The sequence below is a fragment of the Biomphalaria glabrata genome, chromosome 1 (genome assembly GCF_947242115.1).
Source record: "Biomphalaria glabrata chromosome 1, xgBioGlab47.1, whole genome shotgun sequence".
In the NCBI taxonomy this organism is placed as follows: domain Eukaryota; kingdom Metazoa; phylum Mollusca; class Gastropoda; family Planorbidae; genus Biomphalaria; species Biomphalaria glabrata.
In genome coordinates this window covers 62,472,330-62,494,239 of record NC_074711.1, presented here as the reverse complement: position 1 = coordinate 62,494,239, position 21,910 = coordinate 62,472,330, and the positions used below count along the sequence as shown (strand labels likewise).

Genomic DNA, 21,910 nt, shown 5'->3' with positions numbered 1-21,910 from the left:
AAAAATCTTGCTCTTATTACGAAGTCGGTCCGGTTTCTCTAGAGACTTTTTCGTAAAGTCAAATGCATGATGTTGATATAACAACTGAAGAACTGAATGAATAAACTGATGATGTACTATGATGATGCAATTCCATCTTTGTTTTCTAGAAGTAAAAAAATAAAAATAAAACTCGATAACAGACATTTCATATTTGTATTATTGCAAAACCCACACAATATAAATTTTATATACACACTAGCCTGACATTACCCGCGGCCTGAGGGTCTAAGTTTGTGTTTACTAATCTAGTGGATTGGATTTAGATGTATGTTAAACTTAGCTAATGATCCTTTCAAGTTTTTTCTCTTACGCTACGAAAATAAAATTAGGTTTGCGAAAATGGTTTTACACGAAGCCGATACATTCATATCTATTAAAAACGAAAAGAGCGATAGCTTTGTTAAATGAATGGGATTATAAAGTGAACAATTAAACGAAATAATTTTTAGTACGCGATTCATTACGGTATTGTCTAATGAAAGAATGTTCGTCAGGAAATCTGTAGTGATAGATATAAGGAACTAATTTATGTAAAAAATGCTTTTGAAACACAAAATTGAAGGTTAATTTTATTATATAAGGAAATCAACGGATATTCTTTTGTATTTTCATGTGTCAAAGTAAAAAACTATCTGCGCAAAGTGTATTTCTTAAAATTAGATCTAGGTCTAAATCCTTTCGATCTTTTCTCATATCAACATTGTTAACCATGGCCTAGATCCATAAAATACTATAGCTGTAATAGAGTCGGACAACTTTATTTTTTTTTAGGGTCTTAAGTTTGTTTTAGGGCTACAATACATACACTACGGTCTAAGTTGGTACCCAAGAAACATTCCTGCCAAGTTTTATAAAGATTGGTCAAGCGGTTTTGATGTCTATAAGTCACACACATACACCTGTCAGTAAAGCATGAGATCAGTTCTGTTGACATAGCCGAGACTGTGACTATAACGACATGTGCAGTGATAATACAAAGCAAGCTGAATAAAGCTCCGAATAGAAACGACTTTTCAAAACAGACTCCAGTCATTTTGTGTTTATTGAAAAAAAAAGTTTCTATTCAATTCTGACTACGAAGAAAGAGCTTCACATCCGAACCGCATGACAATAGATCCAGACACCATTAGCATCCGAACTTACGCAACATTCACACAAAAGCACCACCTTATCGGAGAGTATTTGAAACTAATTGTAGACCTATACCGAGGCATTAGACCTTGTTGGAGAGTGAAACTAATTGTAGACCTATACCGAGACATTAGACCTTGTTGGTGAGTGAAACTAATTGTAGACCTATACCGAGGCATTAGACCTTGTTGGAGAGTGAAACTAATTGTAGACCTATACCTAGGCATTAGACCTTGTTGGAAAGTGAAACTAATTGTAGACCTATACCGAGGCATTAGACCTTGTTGGAGAGTGAGACTAATTGTAGACCTATACCGAGGCATTAGACCTTGTTGGAGAGTGAAACTAATTGTAGACCTATACCGAGGCATTAGACCTTGTTGGAGAGTGAAACTAATTGTAGACCTATACCGAGGCATTAGACCTTGTTGGAGAGTGAAACTAATTGTAGACCTATACCGAGGCATTATACCTTGTTGGAGAGTGAAACTAATTGTAGACCTATACCGAGGCATTAGACCTTGTTGGAGAGTGAAACTAATTGTAGACCTATACCGAGGCATTAGACCTTGTTGCTGATTCCTTACTTTAGAAAATGTATTCCTTCATAACGTAAGCTCCAACCAAGCCTCCCATGACGTCGTTGGCGCCACCGCTACCACCACTGGGGCGACCGTTGTAGTAGGAATCCAGTAAAGATGATTGAGGTGAGCCATAGGGATCTATAGAACAAACAAATCAACAAACACAAAGATCAGTAATTGTAATGATGACCTTAGTCAGCGGTTCTCAACCTTTAATGCTTGGCGACCCCTTTTTACAATCCCCCACTCTGCCGCGACCCCCACCCCCACACACAAACATACAGCAATAGAAGAATGGACAATAACAATTCATATTTTCGATGGTCTTAGGCGACCCCTGGCAAATCGTCAATCGACCCCCAAGGGGGTCGCGACCCACAGGCTGAGAACCCCTGACCTAAGTAGTGTTAGAAAATAAATGGGTCATTTCCCTTTGTAAACTGTTGTAATACGTAGTTTTATTCACAATGATACATGTCAGGTATCTCTGAGATGCTGTGAAATAATTTTTTAATTTTTTTTTTTAAATCGTTTTTTTCTTCTTGGTATAACTTCAATGATATAGAGTCTTGCTGAGTTTTTAAGTAAGTATGTTTGATCACTTTCAAATATAGGAATAGTTATATATAGCTCCTCCTTCGTGGTCGAGGATGAGCACATTTCTCATTTCCAATGGACTCGAAGATGACTGTGAAGTCCAATCCTCGCTTTAAAAAGCCCGACCGCAATACGTGGCATGGGTGGGTTAGGTCAGTTACAGATAGGCCTGCTACTTCTCTCAGCTTTTTGTTGGTTCGGCGCTCTTTCACGCTGGCCACTCTCCTTGCTTCAAATCTCGTGACTCCGCGACTCACAGCTTCAAGCCACGAGAAGCGATCGAGAACAAGTGCTTCCCAGCAGTGAATGTCAATATCACAGTCCTTGAAGGAGGTCTTAAGGGTGTCTTTATAGTGCTTCTATTGCCCCCCCCCCCTCCGGGAGCGCTTTCAATGCACACAGCTCCCCGTACAGAAGTCGTTTTGGGAAGGTGAATAGTTATACTGGATAAATGTACTATGTGCAATTTTATGAATGATTGTCTCCCTTTGTAGACTCAACCTAAGGTTTTGAAAATACCTTCTAGTAAGAATAAAACAATGCTTAAGATTGCCATGATTAAATACGAGTGCAGCTTTTCGACTGGTTCGACCTACTTATTTTTTTTTTATATTTATCGCCAAGCCTTTGTCTTCAGTGACTATAAAATTTCTCTTTATGCCGTCTTCGCATTTTAGACACTCTCAATGCTGTGGTTCAGAACTAGAGACTACAAAACTCACCAGTACCTCCAGCGCCTTGTTCCATCTCATGTTCCACTTGAGTGTTGCCGTACGATGACGCTGGAGCGTGCATTGCCGCGGCGGCTTCCAGCGGCATGGGCTTGCCAATGTCATGCGGGCCAACGGGAGGCAGGGGAGGTAAGGGACCGCCCGAGTTGGCGAGTTGCACCCTTAAATCTGTCATGGACATTGGTGGAGGAGGGTATAAGAAATTGTTTGGTGGAGGGCGAGGAAAGTTTGGCGGAGGTAAAAATGGCGACTGTGGAGGATACTGTGGCTGTGGAAGGTATGGTGGCTGTGGTGGCCCATAGTAACCTGTAGACAAAAAAAAAGAACAATCAATTTTAGTTTTACAATAGGATAGTGGATCCCAATGCTTTTCTCTTTACATGTTTATCGTTAATATTACGCTTAAAACTATTGGTTTCAACGAAGAATTATTTGTTCAATTTTAATTTCATTTGTCTTTCATCCCTAAAATACACATTGAAAACCATGAAATCTTGAAACCAATTAATTTCGAGAACCACTGAGTGTTGAGAACCTCTGAATGTTGAGAACCACTGAAGTTAATAATATACAATCTATGGGTAAGTTGAAGGATGCTGAGATAGTATATTGGTATATGCCAGTAGTTTTAGTTGTAGCATTTTTTTGTTTGTACATCTTCACTATGAATTTTTTTTTAATCAGATAAAGTCCGTCGTAGTTTTATATTTCAAGGTAAAAAATGTGATCAATTGATTTGGATATAAATCTCTGAACGTTTATATAAATACAAGTACTTGAACATTTTGATCATAAACTTCAAAATACTTGCAAGTTTTTAAATAATATTTTATATATGTTTTGTTTTGTGTTAATTTCTTTACTTTTTATTATTATAATCTGGTCATCTCCATAAATCTGTCAACTTGAGTAGACCCAGGACTGAAGAACAAGACGAGAGTGTTGGGCTTAGGAGCATAGTAATTACATGTAAGTCTCAAACATTTTCAGATGTAAGGGAAGTAAGAAGTCAACATGGAACACTATGTTTTTTTTAAATTACTTGGATTAGTTCCCTTGTAATAAATGGGCTGAGAGAAAGTAATCATTTTCTATCCTGTCCAGACCAGTGTTCTATCCAATGTTCTTAAATGTCTACATCCTTTGACTATCATTCAAATGAAAAACAATCTCCCACAAGTCGAATAAATGCTGATTGCGCGCCATGTACATGAATAGATGAACTCAGAATAGAGAAGATTAGTGAGTAGTTGTAACAATTCACTCAGGAACTAATTAGAGATAATGGTAAATAAGATTCTAGTTGTGTGATATTTCATCTAATCTGTATGATTAAAAAAAAAAATAGAAAGTATTATATACATTCGTATATTGTTACAATTTAATAGCCGCTAAAGAAAAACATAATATTTTACATCTTTCAAAGTTCTGATGCAACGGCTACTTTTTTCTTTTCTAAAAGCGAAATAGTTAAATATTTAAAATTGACTATGCAAGCATTTTTTTGTTTTAATTCACCATTTTTACAACTAGTTACCATAATTATTAAAAAAAAAAAAAAAAAAAAACAGGGGATAATATATATGTAGAGCGAACCATGGTCAGGGCTGGACCAACAGATTGCGGGGTCATATGCGAAGCGGATTGCGCGGGGCTTAGTCTGGGTAGGGATAAAGATAATAAGTGAAATTTAAGATTTTTTGTTAGAAAATAAATTCGTCTTTGCATTTTATTCATTCTTTACTAAGTGCAAAGTCATGGTCAAATTAACTTTACAAGCCATCTACAATAGAAGGTAGTTTTTCAAACAAAAAGCTGATAAACATTCAGATCTGTCTTTTAGATTTTCAATCGACTAGCAAAATATCGCTTTTGATTTTTTTTTAAAGAGATCGAGATAGATTTAGAACTCTATTTAAATGCCAGTGACTATTCAAGTAAATTAATTATTGGAACTTCCTGTTTTGGTTAAAATTCGCCTTTTTATTTTTATTCAATGAAAGCTGACTGTCGTTTTTTTTTGTAATTGGCGTTTTCCATATTGAATGACACCCCAAAATGACAATTTTGTCAATTTTTCATGACATTTTTCATGAAATTTTTAAGAGTTTTCAGGATATTTAAATAATTTCATATTTTCATGACTCTTTTCATATACTTTGCAATTTCAGGAGATTCCCAGAAGTTCCTGGAAAATCAGGAGGCCTCGGGAACCCATAATAATATGAGTTAAAATGGTTAAATTTAATAATTTACAACTAGAGTTAACGCGGGACCTATGAAAGTGCGGGGCCCACTGCGGCCGCATAGGTTGCAGTGCCCTTAGGCCGGCCCTGACCATGGCATTCCGTAAACTTCTAAAACATTAGGCAAACTGTTTCTTTATTTTCTAAAATTATTGTATTACTAAATGAAGTATTTTCTGGCATATCAGCTACTTCCTTTTAAAATTAAGTGTTTACTTTTGTTTTAAAGGAGAAAGAATACATTTAATATGTGTTTAAATCGAATACAATTTTAACAACAATTAATAAGCAGTGTAGCATGGTATACTAATGATATTATAGCGGTAAGTGCAGAAGACAATTTTTTTTTTTAATTTCAAAGAATGTTAAGTCAAGGTCAAGGAAAAAAAATGTTTCTCTTTTCTTGTATGTTTCGTGTGTCTGTCCTTCAACGTCATTCCGAAGACATGTTTATGTATCCGGCTGTAACTGGTGTTTGAATGTGTAGAGAAGTAAGTAGCTGGGAACTCGGTGTTTGAATGTGTAGAGAAGTAAGTAGCTGGGAACTCGGTGTTTGAATGTGTAGAGAAGTAAGTAGCTGGGAACTCCGTGTTTGAATGTGTAGAGAAGTAAGTAGCTGGGAACTCGGTGTTTGAATGTGTAGAGAAGTAAGTAGCTGGGAACTCGGTGTGATCTCACGGTGGCAGGTTCAGAGCCCGATGTGTGAAAGTGTGCGGAGAACGGACGGGGAGAAGTGTCCAAAACTTGAAATATTTCTCAGACGTGTACACACAGGAAGCTCAATATTTACTGACGTCTGGTTTGTTTCAAATGAGTTAATTTGTAAGAGAGAGAGGGGGAGAGAGAGAGAGAGAGACACGGAGAGAAACACAGAGACACAGAGACAGATGCAGAAATAAAGAGAAAGATAGGAGACAGAGAGAGCGACAAACAGACAGACAGAGAGACAAAGACAGAGACAAAGAGTCAGACCGAGAGTAACAGAGAGAGAGAGAGAAAGAGAGAGAGAGATGACGTATAGGGTCTGGTAGGGACAGAAGACAGCTACCTGGTGATGCGCATAGTCTAGACGCACCATAAGAGCAAATTATGACCAATAGCCAAAAAAGGCTTTAAAAGGGACATCAGTATTAAAGGCGAGCTATTGTCTCGGATGAAAGAACCAAACTTGAACTGCTGGTCAGAATTGCACAGTCTACAGCAGCACTTGCAAAACTCCTAACAATCTGGACAGACAAAGGCATGGCTCTCGACACTAAAATCAGACTGATGCGTTCCCTGGTCATGGCCACATTCTTATATGCTTGTAAATCTTGGACATTGACTGCAGATCTCGAGAAGAGGATAGTAGCAATGGAATTGAGATGTTACAGAAGGATCCAAGGTATTACAAAGGCCGCATCAAAATGAGAGAGTAGAGACAGTGTTAATACAACAATTGGATCCCACGATGACCAGATAATACTATACAGTAAAAAAAACCAACAAACGTAAGCTCTATGACCATATCACAATGTCCTAATACCGTCCTTCAAGGAAAAGTAGCACGAAAAAGAAAAAGCAATGGGAAGACAACATAAAAGAATGGACAGGCCTGTCATTGATTGAGATTCTATCCCAGGCAAATAATAGAGGAATGGAGAAACACGGTCGACAGATCTTTTATGGTGGCCACATTTTCAACAGACTAAGGGATTGGTAAAAGTGAAGGACTATATGTAGGTCTATATCTAGGTTTATCTAGTTGTCTATCTAGTTATCTAGGTTATCTAGGTTTATCTAGTTGTCTATCTAGTTATCTAGGTTATCTAGGGTTATCTAATTGTCTATCTAGTTATCGAGGTTATCTAGGTTTATCTAGTTGTCTATCTAGTTATCTAGGTTTATCTAGTTGTCTATCTAGGTTATCTAGGTTTATCTAATTGCCTATCTAGTTATCTAGGTTATCTAGGTTTATCTAGTTGTCTATCTAGTAATCTAGGTTATCTAGGGTTATCTAATTGTCTATCTAGTTATCGAGGTTATCTAGGTTTAGTTGTCTATCTAGTTATCTAGGTTTATCTAGTTGTCTATCTTGTTATCTAGGTTTATCTAGTTGTCTATCTAGTTATCTAGGTTATCTAGATTTATCTAGTTGTCTATCTAGTTATCTAGGTTTATCTAGTTGTCTATCTTGTTATCTAGGTTTATCTAGTTGTCTATCTAGTTATCTAGGTTTATCTAGTTGTCTATCTAGTTATCGAGGTTATCTAGGTTTATCTAGTTGTCTATCTGGGTTTATCATAAGATGTCAAATGTTTGTTTCTAAAATGTTATACGTCTCGGATGTTCCTTCTGTGTTGAAGATGATCTACGCAAGACGACGAGCGATGAACCCGGGACTATCGAGACGACGAGCGATGAACCCGGGACTATCGAGACGACGAGAGATGAGCCCGGGACTATCGAGACGACGAGAGATGAGCCCGGGACTATCGAGACGACGAGCGATGAACCCGGGACTATCGAGACGACGACAGATGAACCCGGGACTATCGAGACGACGAGAGATGAGCCCGGGACTATCGAGACGACGAGAGATGAACCTGGGACTATCGAGACGACGAGAGATGAATCCGGGACTATCGAGACGACGAGAGATTAGCCCGGGATTATCGAGACGACGAGAGATGAACCTGGGACTATCGAGACGACGAGAGATGAGCCCGGGACTATCGAGACGACGAGAGATGAACCCGGGACTATCGAGACGACGAGAGGAGCCCGGGACTATCGAGGCGACGAGAGATGAACCCGGGACTATCGAGACGACGAGAGATGAACCCGGGACTATCGAGACGACGAGAGATGAGCCCGGGACTATCGAGACGACGAGAGATGAACCCGGGACTATCGAGACGACGAGAGATGAGCCCGGGACTATCGAGACGACGAGAGATTAGCCCGGGACTATCGAGACGACGAGAGATTAGCCCGGGATTATCGAGACGACGAGAGATGAACCTGGGACTATCGAGACGACGAGAGATGAGCCCGGGACTATCGAGACGACGAGAGATGAACCCGGGACTATCGAGACGACGAGAGATGAACCCGGGACTATCGAGACGACGAGCGATGAACCCAGGACTATCGAGACGACGAGAGATGAACCCGGGACGATTGAAACGACTGAATGACTATCGCACGACTAGATAGCCATCAATGTCTATGTGTAGTCTATATATATGTCAGTGTCACGAAAGAATAATATTAAAACATTTTGATAACTTTGTGTTTTGTCTCAACAGAAGTGTATTCTATTGTACACGTGCTAAATGACCTGGTTATTAAAGACATCATCTGTCACGCGGCATCAGGTATGACCAGACACAAATTCCCGAGGGTCTTAACTCTTAACCCTATTTCAAATACTTTCGAAACATTTTGCATTTCAAAAAAATCTAGTAACAACAACCTGTCCAAATAGCTAATACAAGCATGGTAGGATAGAATTTACAGTTTGAAATTATTCTACTTGTATGATGTTTAAAATGTTTAAAATGTTTAAAATGTTTACCAAATATCTGTTTACATTGTGAAATTCATGGGCGTAGCCAGGGGGGGGGGGTTTGGGGGTTCAAACCCCCCCACACCGAAATGAAAAGCTCCTAGCGCTCCCCCAGACCCCATTGCTATTTCTGGCAGGGAATCTACAATTTTATGGAAACAGCTTGACGTCAAATGTTCCGAACGGCGCGGGAGTGTCTAAGTCAGTAAGAATAGCACATTAGGTTTTTGAAATAAAACTTTTTAATAGCAGGAAAATGCACTGTAGATACCTCAGAATATGCATTTTGTTGGCTTTCAATATCAGAAATAGTGCTTGGCGGCGGGGCGAAGCCTGGGGGAGCTAGGAGCTCCCCCCCAGACCCCTTGCTATTGTTGGCGGGGAATCTACAATTTTTCCACTAACTCATGGAAGAACCTATTGTAGGGCACAATAAACATCTTCCGAAAGAATGAAGGGTCAGAAAGCAATAGAGATTATGTACACACACACACACATAAATACATCTAAAAAAAAAAATTTCGCGGGCATTCCCCCCCCCCCGAAAATAAATCCTGGCTACGCCCATGGTGAAATTATTTTACGTTTTGATACATCTTAGAACTCACTTGGAACTCCACTCATCTTTAGCTGATAACTAAAAAGTCTCCACACAAAAAGTAGAATATAAATTTTAAAATATCAATGGGTGTAGCCAGGATTTGTTTTTCGAGGGGAGGGATTTTGGGGATTTCTTTAACGCACATACACTCACACCTGGAGAGGATTTTAGATTCAAACCCCTCTGGATAAGAGTTTTAACTCATAACCCATTTTGTCTACGCTCATGAAATTTGGTGACTTGTTTGCTTTTTTTCATGTTATTGAAAAGGGCCTCCCTTTGCAACGCCTAGGCAAATGATAATTTAACATTAAAATCTCTCCTCCAATAAAAAATATTAAAGCAAAATAAGTTAAACAATTTCAACCCCTCTGCGGAGGGAGGTGGGGAGATTTCATTTCGTAGGGTTGAAACCTGAACCCTCCTCCTAGCTACTAGTATCCTCTCTTTGAACAAAAGGTCATGGTAAACTCTTTACTTACCTACGTACGCGAGTGGGTTTTCTTTTTGCCTTCGCATTTAAAAAGGAAAACAGACTATTTTAAAAAGTCATTACCCTTTGAACTGAGGTCACTCTGATATTGTGTGGCATAAATTATTGTTTACAATAAGTTTTTTTTGTTTTGTTTTGTTTTTCTGAAAGTAAAAAAAAACAAAAAAACTTAACGTCATGAATCGATTTGGGAATCACTGGAGCCTGGTTGTGTTACTATTTCCAGTGACAAGAATGAATGTAGAGACTCGACTTCCGGAAAACTAAATTTTAAGAGTAAAACACACGTTGTGACATAAATAAGTTCAGGCTCAACTCCTTGCACGAAGTAGGCCATGAAACAAATGAGATGTTTATACGCTTCAGTGCCTACAATGACCACAAAAAAGGGGGGAAATATGATCTTTAAAATCTACAATCATTAAATGAGTTCTCTATCAAGTAGAAAACTATTAGCGCTTTAGATCTATACTCTTCTCCTATACTAGCTAGTCGTTTGGTTGGTCAACACAGTGGTTGCGAGTTCAAATCTTTCCTACTTCGATCTCCAACAGTCCAGCAGGAAATATGAACTGAGACGTCAATATGAACTGAGACGTCAATGTGAACAGAGACGTCAATGTGAACTGAGACTTCAATGTGAACTGAGACGTCAATGTGAACTGAGACTTCAATGTGAACTGATACGTCAATGTGAACTGAGACGTCAATGTGAACTGAGACGTCAATATGAACTGAGACTTCAATGTGAACTGAGACGTCAATATGAACTGAGACTTCAATGTGAACTGAGACTTCAATGTGAACTGAGACGTCAATGTGAACTGAGACGTCAATGTGAACTGAGACGTCAATGTGAACTGAGACGTCAATATGAACTGAGACTTCAATGTGAACTGAGACTCCAATGTGAACTGAGACTTCAATGTGAACTGAGACGTCAATATGAACTGAGACGTCAATGTGAACTGAGACTTCAATGTGAACTGAGACTTCAATGTGAACTGAGACGTCAATATGAACTGAGACGTCAATGTGAACTGAGACTTCAATGTGAACTGAGACTTCAATGTGAACTGAGACGTCAATATGAACTGAGACTTCAAGATGAACTGAGACGTCAATGTGAACTGAGACTTAATGTTCTGTATTTCACTTAAAACAAAAATAAATCACTGCTCTCCTTTCAACTAAATTCTTAGGTGTGAATTATTCAATCATCCAACATTTTATGTGGTACGTTTAGGGTTAGGAAACAAAATGTTTGGACTATTATTGTCACTCACAAGTTCACATGGTTCATACAAGCTCACATGGTTCATACAAGTTCACATGGTTCATAACAGCAATGTAAAACTAATGTGTATGAACTCCCACATATTTTGAGCAGATTTACTATTTCTACCTTCGCGCTTCGTTTTCCATGCTAGTAAAATGTCCAAGAATTTAAAAGACCATTCTAGCCGTGGTAGTAAAATGTCCAAGAATTTAAAAGACCATTTTAGCCTAGGCTCTACGTTATTTGTTTAACCCTTGACATTCATGGTGACGACATGGAGAGTTGACATTTCCGTGTCAGTTAGCTGTTGCATGGAGTTACAACTTTTATAATGTCTTATTATGGACAAAAGTATTTTATAAGAAGAATGGGTGTTCAGAAAATATTTAAAAGTTATTGATTAATATCTAAGTTTTTTACATCATCAGATGGCAATGACATGTTAGTAATGTACAGATGACATGTTAGTAATGTGCAGTATAGCATGTTAGTAATGTATAGATGACATGTTAGTAATGTATAGATGACATGTTAGTAATGTGCAGTATGGCATGTTAGTTATGTACAGATGACAAGTTAGTAATGTATAGATGACGTTAGTTATGTACAGATGGCATGTTAGTAATGTTCAGATGACAAGTTAGTAATGTACAGATGACATGTTAGTAATGTATAGATGGCATGTTAGTAATGTACAGATGACGTTAGTTATGTACAGATGGCATGTTAGTAATGTATAGATGGCATGTTAGTAATGTATAGATGACATGTTAGTAATGTACAGATGACATGTTAGTAATGTACAGATGACATGTTAGTAATGTACAGATGACATGTTAGTAATGTACAGATGACATGTTAGTAATGTACAGATGGCATGTTAGTAATGTATAGATGACATGTTAGTAATGTACAGATGACATGTTAGTAATGTATAGATGGCATGTTAGTAATGTACAGATGGCATGTTAGTAATGTATAGATGGCATGTTAGTAATGTATAGATGACATGTTAGTAATGTACATATGACATGTTAGTAATGTACATATGACATGTTAGTAATGTACAGATGACATGTTAGTAATGTACAGATGTCATGTTAGTAATGTACAGATGACATGTTAGTAATGTATAGATGGCATGTTAGTAATGTATAGATGACATGTTAGTAATGTACAGATGACATGTTAGTAATGTACAGATGACATGTTAGTAATGTACAGATGACATGTTAGTAATGTACAGATGACATGTTAGTAATGTACAGATGACATGTTAGTAATGTACAGATGACATGTTAGTAATGTACAGATGACATGTTAGTAATGTACAGATGACATGTTAGTAATGTATAGATGACATGTTAGTAATGTATAGATGACATGTTAGTAATGTGCAGTATGGCATGTTAGTAATGTATAGATGACGTTAGTTATGTACAGATGGCATGTTAGTTATGTACAGATGACATGTTAGTAATGTGCAGTATGGCATGTTAGTAATGTATAGATGACATGTTAGTAATGTATAGATGACATGTTAGTAATGTGCAGTATGGCATGTTAGTTATGTACAGATGACAAGTTAGTAATGTATAGATGACGTTAGTTATGTACAGATGACAAGTTAGTAATGTGCACATGACATGTTAGTAATGTACAGATGACATAAGTTAATGTAAAAAATGACATGTTAGTATTGTACAGATGACATATTCAGTGGCGTAGCTAGGGTGGGGGGAGGAGGGGGGAGAATTTGAAGATTAGATGTTACATCACTGTCATGCAATCTTTTTCACGTTGTTATATAAGTCAGTGACCCTGTTGTATGTATTCCACACAGAGTAGTAAATCTTTCCCTGAGGGGTTACTCTCAACTTCAAGGAGTAACTTCCATAGTGCTGACTAGTGCTGTGTAACTCTCAGGAAGTAACTTGGTATATAGGGTAGTTTATTTCATCATCTTTATCATTTAAGAAGAAACTTGATAAGAGCACTGAAAACAAAGGAGACCATGAACGTGTCGAACAAATGTATCACTATTCAGATGATTCATACAAAGATACAGCAGTCGAAGAAGTGAAAATGTCTCTTGATGAGAGAAGTAGTGCTGAAGAGACTCCAGGGGAATAACTTTTACCACAGTCAGAGAACACATCTGAAGTAAGTGATACAGATGATGAGTCAAGTGATGGTCTTCCAAAATCACTTTCTCAAGAAGTGGAAGAAACTGTAATTGAGTACAAAGACTTCGGATATATTCAGCCTGGAATTTTATCTGAGAAACTGCGAGCAAAATTGTGTTAAAGGGTAGCTTATTTGTCCAAAACAAACATGAACGGTTTTTGTTTCCAGTAAAGTTGACCCAAAATAAATCACGAAGTTTGACATCATGGTTCAATAGAAAGCTTCCAACAGGAGAAATGTACAACCGATCTTGGCTCCTCTTCTCTCCACTCTTGGGATGTCTATTTTGTTTTGCATGTGTACTGTTTTCTGAGGCATCAAACAAGACATCTAGTGCACTGAGCAAACCTGGAGTTGGTTTCACCAAATGGAAGAAACCTGAGAGACTGAAAGAACACGAAGAAGGAGTCCACCACAGACAAGCTTTTTGAAGAAGAAAAGCTTAAGGCTGAATCAGATGAAAAATCAGCAGTATTGGAGAGATATTCTGAAGCGTGTAGCAGCAGCAAGTAAGTACTTTGCAAAATCAAACTTAAGCTTACGAAAAACTGAATTCACCCAATCCTGGGAACTTCTAGCATCTTTGAAATTTCTTGCAGATTTTGATGAAGTTACGAAACACCACTTAGAATCGAATATTTGTCACTAGAAATTCAAAATGAGTTCATAAGACATTGGACTGGACTTTGATCTGTGCAGAGGTCAAACCTATAACAACCCAGTCACAATGGGTGGCCGTCAGTCTGGCCTGCAGAAACGTCAGTTAGATATAAATCCAAAGGCAGCATTTCTGAACTGTGATAATCACTCTTAGAATCTGGAAGAGCTTCATTCTGCTGAGAAAAATCCAGCAATTATCACCTTTTTTTAAACTGTACACGAATTGTTCAACTTTTTTTCCAATTCACCCAGAGATGGACCAAACTGAAAGAAGCTGAAGCCTGGAGTTTAAAATAAAAGAGTAATACAAGGTAGTCCGCAAGAGAACAAGCTACGTCGGCAGTTTCCTTGCATCTCGACAAAATCAAGCTGTTGGAGAAACATGCTGAAAGAAAGGACACTAGAAGCAGTGCACAGAATTTTCTTTTTGCAGTAGAAAATTGTGAATTTTTTGCTTATCTGGAATTCTGGTCAAATCTCCTTCGCCCAATTAACATAGTTGAGAAACGTCTGGACTTCAAATAGAGAAGCTGCTAAAGAAATTAAAAGCCTTTCATGCTTTCTGCAAAGTGATGAGAAACGGACGTAGCTGATCACCCAAGTCATGGAAAAAGCAAAAGAAGGTAGTGAATGCTATGGTGTTCCTGTAATCTAAATAACCAGAAGAAAAGACTTGATGTGGAGTTGAGTTCTGATGCAGGACTGTCAATTTAACTTAAATTCAAACTTGTTGCGACAGAAGTGCTGGACAGACTTTATATGGAGATGAAGGACAGATTCCAAAAGCTGGAAAACCATGTGGACACCTTTGGGTTTCTTCTTGAACCAAGACACCTCTTGGAGTCTATGGATGATGACACGCTGACGAAAAACTATGCTACTTTTTTTTGTTTGATAAAAAACAGGCAAATCGCTTGTTCTGTGATGACATTGATACACGAGCACTTTTCATCAACAAACCAGTGCCACAATCACCAATTGACATATTGAGGAAGCTGGCTTCATATAGAAATGATGGCAATAATGTGTGTTCTCAAACCTTGCAACCTCCATCCGAATACTGCTAACTCATTTTCAAAGCTCAAGTAAATCAAAAACTATCTCAGGAGCACACAGACGCAAAAAAGGTTTAGCATGGCTTTAATGTCAGTGGAGTCACAAATACTAGACAGTATCGATGTAGATGATGTTATAGATGCCTTTGCTGCACAGAAAGCACGACTTGAAGCGATATGAATTGAGATTTGTCACTTATGCATTTCGCCAATAAACAACGGTATTATTTATTAAAAGATTCTTAATGATTATTTCTTGTTAATTGTACTGATATACTGTAAAACCAATTTGAATGTAGGCGTATATATTTATTACAGGAGAAGGAAAACTATTAATCCAAACCTCCGCTGCCTTGCGGCTATATCCAAACACGGGAAAGGCTTCAGGAGACAACCCTGAGGAAAAATCAGGAGCTGGTGACCCTTAGGCAGACTGTGGCACACCGTGCTACAGCCTGGCAGAGCCTGCGGCGCCACTGATCCCAAACTGTATCGGATATTCCGTTTCTTTGGTCACATCAGTTGCGCGGAGAGGGGGGAACTGCTGTGTTGGCGACATCGTTCCGACCATAAACAATTCCCACTTAGCTCTGAGATGAACCATAGTCGTTCTACGACTGAAGGAGGCCAATATATTTATTAAGTACATAATCTCATGCCATAATGTCGAATGCCAAAATGCAAGGGGCCCTCAAAGAAGTCAATCCCCCCGGGCCCCCAAATCCCTAGCTACGCCCCTGGACATATTAATGTACAGATGGCAAGTTATGAATGTAAAGACTATATGTTAGGAATGTAAAGACTGTATGTTAGGAATGTAAAGACTATATGTTAGGAATGTAAAGACTATATGTTAGGAATGTAAAGACTATATGTTAGGAATGTAAATAGATGACATTCTATTAATACACAGTTGACATGTTATTGGTGTACAGATGAACTGCTGTTTATGTAAAATGGACACATTCTAATACATTTTTTTATTGTACTTGTGACAAGTCAAAAACTCGCTGTCAGAGTCACTCTAAATTATCACAGCATTAATTATTATTTTTCATCATTTATTTATTTTATTTTAATTATTTCTCCATCCTACCCCTAAATTATTCACCCGCCACACCTTTTCCTCTCTACCAGGCTAGACTTAGTCCACCACCTTGGAGAAAATTAGGCCAGTCCTTTCATTTATCTGCCCTTGACCGGGGCAAAGATAGACACGCTCTCTTTAGTCTTATCCGCGGATGTCCGCCGCGATTGACCCCCCCCCCTTGGGTGGAATGTAGGTCACTCTTCCCCCTCACGTCTCTCTTTGATCTAAGAGATTACACGGGTCAACGCACCGCGTGATACTCCAAGGTGCGGCTCAAGTCTACTTCACCCACGTGTAAGATAATGCTAAGCCTAGGACATTTCCGGTGTCCGCCCACACTTTTCAGGCATATATATATAGTAAACCAACTCAAATCACCCTCTCTTTCGCATTCGAGCTGAGCTATCGAGTCTGGACTATATCACTTATTCTTTCTCCTAGAGGAATACCTGGTGGTAAGCCGAACTTAATCACAAGTTCCATCTTAATTACTCTGTGTATATTTCCATTGGATTTTATCATGTGTATTTTGCTTAGTTCATTTATATTTAATTAGTGCATTGTGTATTTCTCACTGGCGTAAGTAGAAAACATAAACATGTGCTATGTATATTTATTTATGTATTGCATTAATCTATCAATGCTACGTTGCTCAATTGATCGTTGATGCAACCATGTATATATTTGTACATCTTAGTCTATTTCCTTTATCTCGGTTGATCGCCTTGATAATTCTACTATCGCACTAATACTGCGCTTAGAAAGGAGATATGAGTTATCTTCCCTGTATTGAATTATCTCCCCTGTAGTCATTTTACTCTAACGAGAGTTGCGCCCCTTGAACGGACACACTCTCCATTGTTCTCAGCCTACGGTCATATGTAAACAAACTGTCTGGGTCGCTGACCCCTTCCCAATTCACCCCCCCCCTTTTCTTTCTCCATCCACCTGTGGTGTTGATTTGAGATTATTATTTCCCCTTCTATGTACATTTTTATATTATTATTTCCCCTTTTATGTACATTTTATATTGCTACTATCAGCCATCTATTTTTCCGAACCCCATTTGTCATCATCTCCCCATTATGCTCTAAAGCAGTTTTACCAATCTGACGAATGCACCTCAGTCGAGGGCATCGATAAGATGCATAAGAGACATGTCCTAACTTGTCTTTGTTTATCCGCAGCCTCCCTCAGGTGTCTGCCTATTTATCGGATTACTTACCTGCCTATTTGCCTTTGTGCTCAGTGCTATTCAGCACTGCACTAGCTCACTGACCTGCCCATTTGTTTGTGCTTAGTGCTATCCAGCACTGCACTTTCCTATTGAGTATCATCTACCGCCTGCGGAGATCTACTCAACTCTACCACTTGGCGCTATCGGCATTGCCCGCCTATTCGACAGCCCACCTGTCAAGCTATTAGGTGCGACGTCCCTATAGATCAGATCTGTGTGAGACGTCATAGCTACGCCAACCCTCTGCAACTCACTGGACATATCCTGTCAACTACGCTGCCCACGGCAGATCAGCTCTGCCCGCAGTAACCTTGTGCCCACGGTAGCCGGCCACCCGCCCTACTGTGCCCACTACAGATATTAGATTTTGGGGATTGAGACTCCACAAGAACTATATCACCGGCGTCCCTCTATCCGCTAGAGCGCCACCTCCAGCTGCAGAACCTCAAGCCAGGACACAGCCAGCTGCGACATCAACAGGACAACCAGCTAAGTCAGAGGACAAAGTGACATACTCTCTTATTAGGTGCAAGAGTGATGATTAAACATATTATTCACTAGAGATAGATGCAAACCCCCCCCCCCTTTTTATTCTTATATGTATATTTATGTAAATAAATATTCTTCATTTTTAACTTTTGTATCTATCTTTCATTGCTTTGTCTCGTTGCGTGTCTGCTCCCGATTCATATGCTGATAAGTGGGGGTGTGATAGCATTAAAAATAATCATCCCCTAGACATAAAACGTGCCAAACACACGTCACATTTCCCCACCTGTCACAGTACTTATTAGATTTCTATTAAGTGAAAGGAACGGTGCTAAATGTACATTTTAAAACATTATAAGTAGATAGACTAATTGTTATGTAGACATTACAATAGCTTGTCAAATACTTATGACTATCTTTAATCCTAGTGATGTAAACATGCATACAAGTGTGTGCTTTTAGCTAGTGAGAAGAATCAATATGGACATTTTAATTTTAATATATACCTGGTTTAATTTTACTTTATTTCTTTTTACCTGGGAGTTCCCAGATTATATAGACATATTTATATAGGACAGCGGGGAAATGACAGTATAGCTGTATATAGTTATCGTTAAGTTAGCAGAAGCCAAGTCATGACAGAATTAAATAGTTCCGTGTGGATTGAGATCAAAGTGAGTTCATTACTGCCCATAAGTCAATCAGCAGTGACAGACACAAGACCGTGGTCTTAATTCACGTCACGATCTGGATTGACGTTTTGGCTGTGTGTGTTATTGTTTCTGTGTATGTGTTTGTGTGTACTGCATATGTGACTGTACTTTTTTTTACATAGCTTAAATCAACTCACTGCCTGTCTGCTCAAAAATTCGGAGTACATTATTACTCCCACACCCATTCTAGGATCCAGTTGAACTTTTGCAGTTATTCACTGACGTAGTCAATACTTGAATCAATAAAAAAAACATTAACCAATTAGTAATTAATTATTTTTTGATACAAACAAAGGAAATTAATTCATTAGTAATCACAGACATGGCTAAATGTTTAGGGTTTCGTCCCCTTCGATCATCGTACAGGTTATTTCATCCACACCCATTCTCGGATCCTGTTGAAACTTTAGTTATTGTACCTAAGAAAACATGAATAAAAAAAAACTAATTCAGTTAATTCTACTCTTTGTCATTAATTATTTTGTTTGATATCAAATATGGGAAATAACTTCAACATTTTGAGAGATGCAGAGTTCTTTCCCTTAAATAAGTGATTTATTATTTTTTTTTAAGTTTTTTAAATATTTTTTTTTCTTGTTTTATTTCAGTCTTATCCTCTAGATCTAGATCCAATGATTTTCCCAGATCTGAAAGCTATCTTGTTGTTCAATGGTGACGAGACTGTTCTAAAATTGTGTAGAGAACAATGAAAACAAAGTGGATTTCAAAAGAATAAAAATAAAATAGTCTCCTTACTTACAATTTTATATGCTTTATATTAAATAGTTTAAAGACTTCATAGTTTATAGACTTTAAATTTTCAAAATGTTACTGGGACTTGCAGATTGGCTTTAAATACTTGTCCGAGGACAAAGAGACTATAAGGAGTTCAATGTTACAAACGTTTTAGGGCAATTTAATCAAATGATACAGACTTTATTTTTCTGTAATGAAGTATCTTGAAAACCAAACTTAGCGTTATGTATATATATATATATATATATATATATATATATATATATATATATATATATATATATACATATATATATATATATACATATATATATATATATATATATATATATATATATATACATATATATATATATATATATATATTCTAGATTATGTCAAACAAACAGTCAGTAGTATGTGGAACAATCAGTCAATATAGATTAGATCACGTGAAACAATCATACAGTATAGATTAGATTATGTGGAACAATCAGTCAGTATATCTTAGATCATGTGGAACAATCAGACAGTATAGATTATATATCAAGTTACGTATTTAATGAGGAAGTTATATTCGTCTATATAAATAAGTTATACTCTTATATACTCTTATATACAAGTTAGTTATAATCTTGTATCTACGAGAACTCACAAGTTAAAAATATCGAGAATTATATCATTGTCCTTGTATAATTCTATACGGTTTAGAGACCTGGAGAGTCACTAAAACAAATTCGGAAAGACCTTTGTCTCGCTGCCGGATGTTGAGAACTAGACAAAAACCTTTAGCTCAAGACATCAAAAAGCGAAAGTGGTGCTGGATAAGACACACCCTGCGAAAACCAGCAACCAATGTCGCAAGGCAGGCACTTGATTGGAATCCGCAAGGAAAGAGGAAAGTGGGCTGGCTCAAGCAAATCTGGAAGAGGTCAGACATCAGGGAAGTTGAAAATACTGTAATGACATGAAGGATGAAGAAAGCTGCTCATAACCGAGTGCGGTGGAAAATAGTGTGGTTGTGGCCCTATGCTCCCTGGGAGTTCACATGATTCAGTCCTTGCACATTGACTAATAAAAAAAAAAATATAAAAAAAATCTTTCATGCTATTATTTTGTTTATTTTAAAATAAGTAATTTGTAAAAAAAATAAATTCTTCTTTTAATTACTTCTTGTAATGCTTTGTTATTTCTTCTCAGTGAGATCTGCACACTTCAGTTCTATTCTAGTCCAGCTCATCTCTACATTAAACGTTGCGCAAAATGACGTCTATTTTACGTATCCAACCACAGAGAAATATTGGAGACAAGTGCGGGAATACCCGCTGAAAGAGAGTTCAAAAAGCCAAATTTAATTTTATTGTTTATATTTTCAACAAATTATAACGGACAAACCGGAGTTTTCCGTTTGTGGCCAATGAGCTAGTATTTATTCCCCAAAATATAAACTGCCCAGTATCCACGTTCTAGCTAGTTTTGAAACCACGAAGAGTTTGCAAGCTGATAGAAGGAATGTATCAATTCTAAGAATAGTCACGAATTCTTGAACTAAATCTTAATTGTGATATTTGAAGTAGCATTCTCGTGCACGATTGACACAAGTTCAAAGGTTGTTGTTTAAAAGGCCCTAAATACCAATGTTTCTTGTATTGATGCCATTAATTGGACTATACCATTAAAAATGGAGGATTTGTAAAAGTTCATGAAAAAAAAGTATTAGGAATGTTAATGTGTCAAACTGTCAATACAATTGTAACAGAAACATTTTTACATTGTTAGACTTTCAGGATAAAGTGACCAATTGTAAACTATACTACTTGTCTCATCTTACTCTCTCTCAAAAACACTTTAAATTGACATTCACTCACTCACGCACACCTATGTTTTTGGTATAACTTCACATGGATAGTCTATTATAGAAGATGTAGCCACACGCCATAAAACCAACTTTTCTATCCCCACACGGATGCGGTTGACATATTCTCATCAAGCGCAGAAAAGTAAGTCATCCATTACAGTGGCCATTAAGTTGATTAATAAATAGACTTTAAGTCTTACCTTGCGGTGCAGAGTTTGATACATGCAACAAAAAACCAAGGACCAAAGTTGTCGTACAAAGTCTAAACTCATCCATTGTTTCCCCTTTTTACTTGCACAAGTGGAATCTTTTTCTTGAAACACAAAGAAAAAAAGACAAATGCTATTTTAAAAAGATAACAATTTTCTAATATTTTACAAGCACTAGAAAGTTGTTATTAATGTCTGTCACGAAACAAAGTTCAGCTAACTAGCCAGTGCTAAACAAAGCTGTTTCCTGGACGTGTATATGTTCAAGAATCCTGTGTTGGAGTGTGACCGTGTTTTGTCCTAGACCCAAAAGCTATTCTTGTGAAGAAAAAGTCAGACTGTGTCAAGAAGGATTAGGTCATTATTGCCACGGACAATTCATCTCGCTTTATCTTCAACTCATCACAAGTTCAGAGGGAAAGA

The 21,910-nt window shown here is 37.6% G+C and overlaps 1 protein-coding gene across 2 annotated transcripts; it reads right to left on the bottom strand.

Annotated features, from left to right (window-relative positions):
- Positions 1 to 1,760: 1,760 nt before the first annotated feature.
- On the bottom strand, positions 1,761 to 21,910 carry LOC106068876 (homeobox protein ESX1-like). 2 transcript variants are annotated; one of them, XM_056006571.1, is made up of 4 exons: positions 21,709 to 21,907; positions 21,479 to 21,591; positions 3,077 to 3,391; positions 1,761 to 1,895 (listed from the first exon to the last, which is right to left on the bottom strand). In XM_056006571.1, the coding sequence occupies exons 2-4, from the start codon at positions 21,552 to 21,554 to the stop codon at positions 1,762 to 1,764; spliced, it is 525 nt and encodes a 174-aa protein (XP_055862546.1). In that variant the 5' UTR covers positions 21,555 to 21,591; positions 21,709 to 21,907; the 3' UTR covers position 1,761. The 2 variants fall into 2 exon arrangements, with proteins under 2 accessions (XP_055862546.1, XP_055862554.1); XM_056006579.1 differs by having other exon boundaries at positions 3,083 to 3,391; positions 21,479 to 21,910.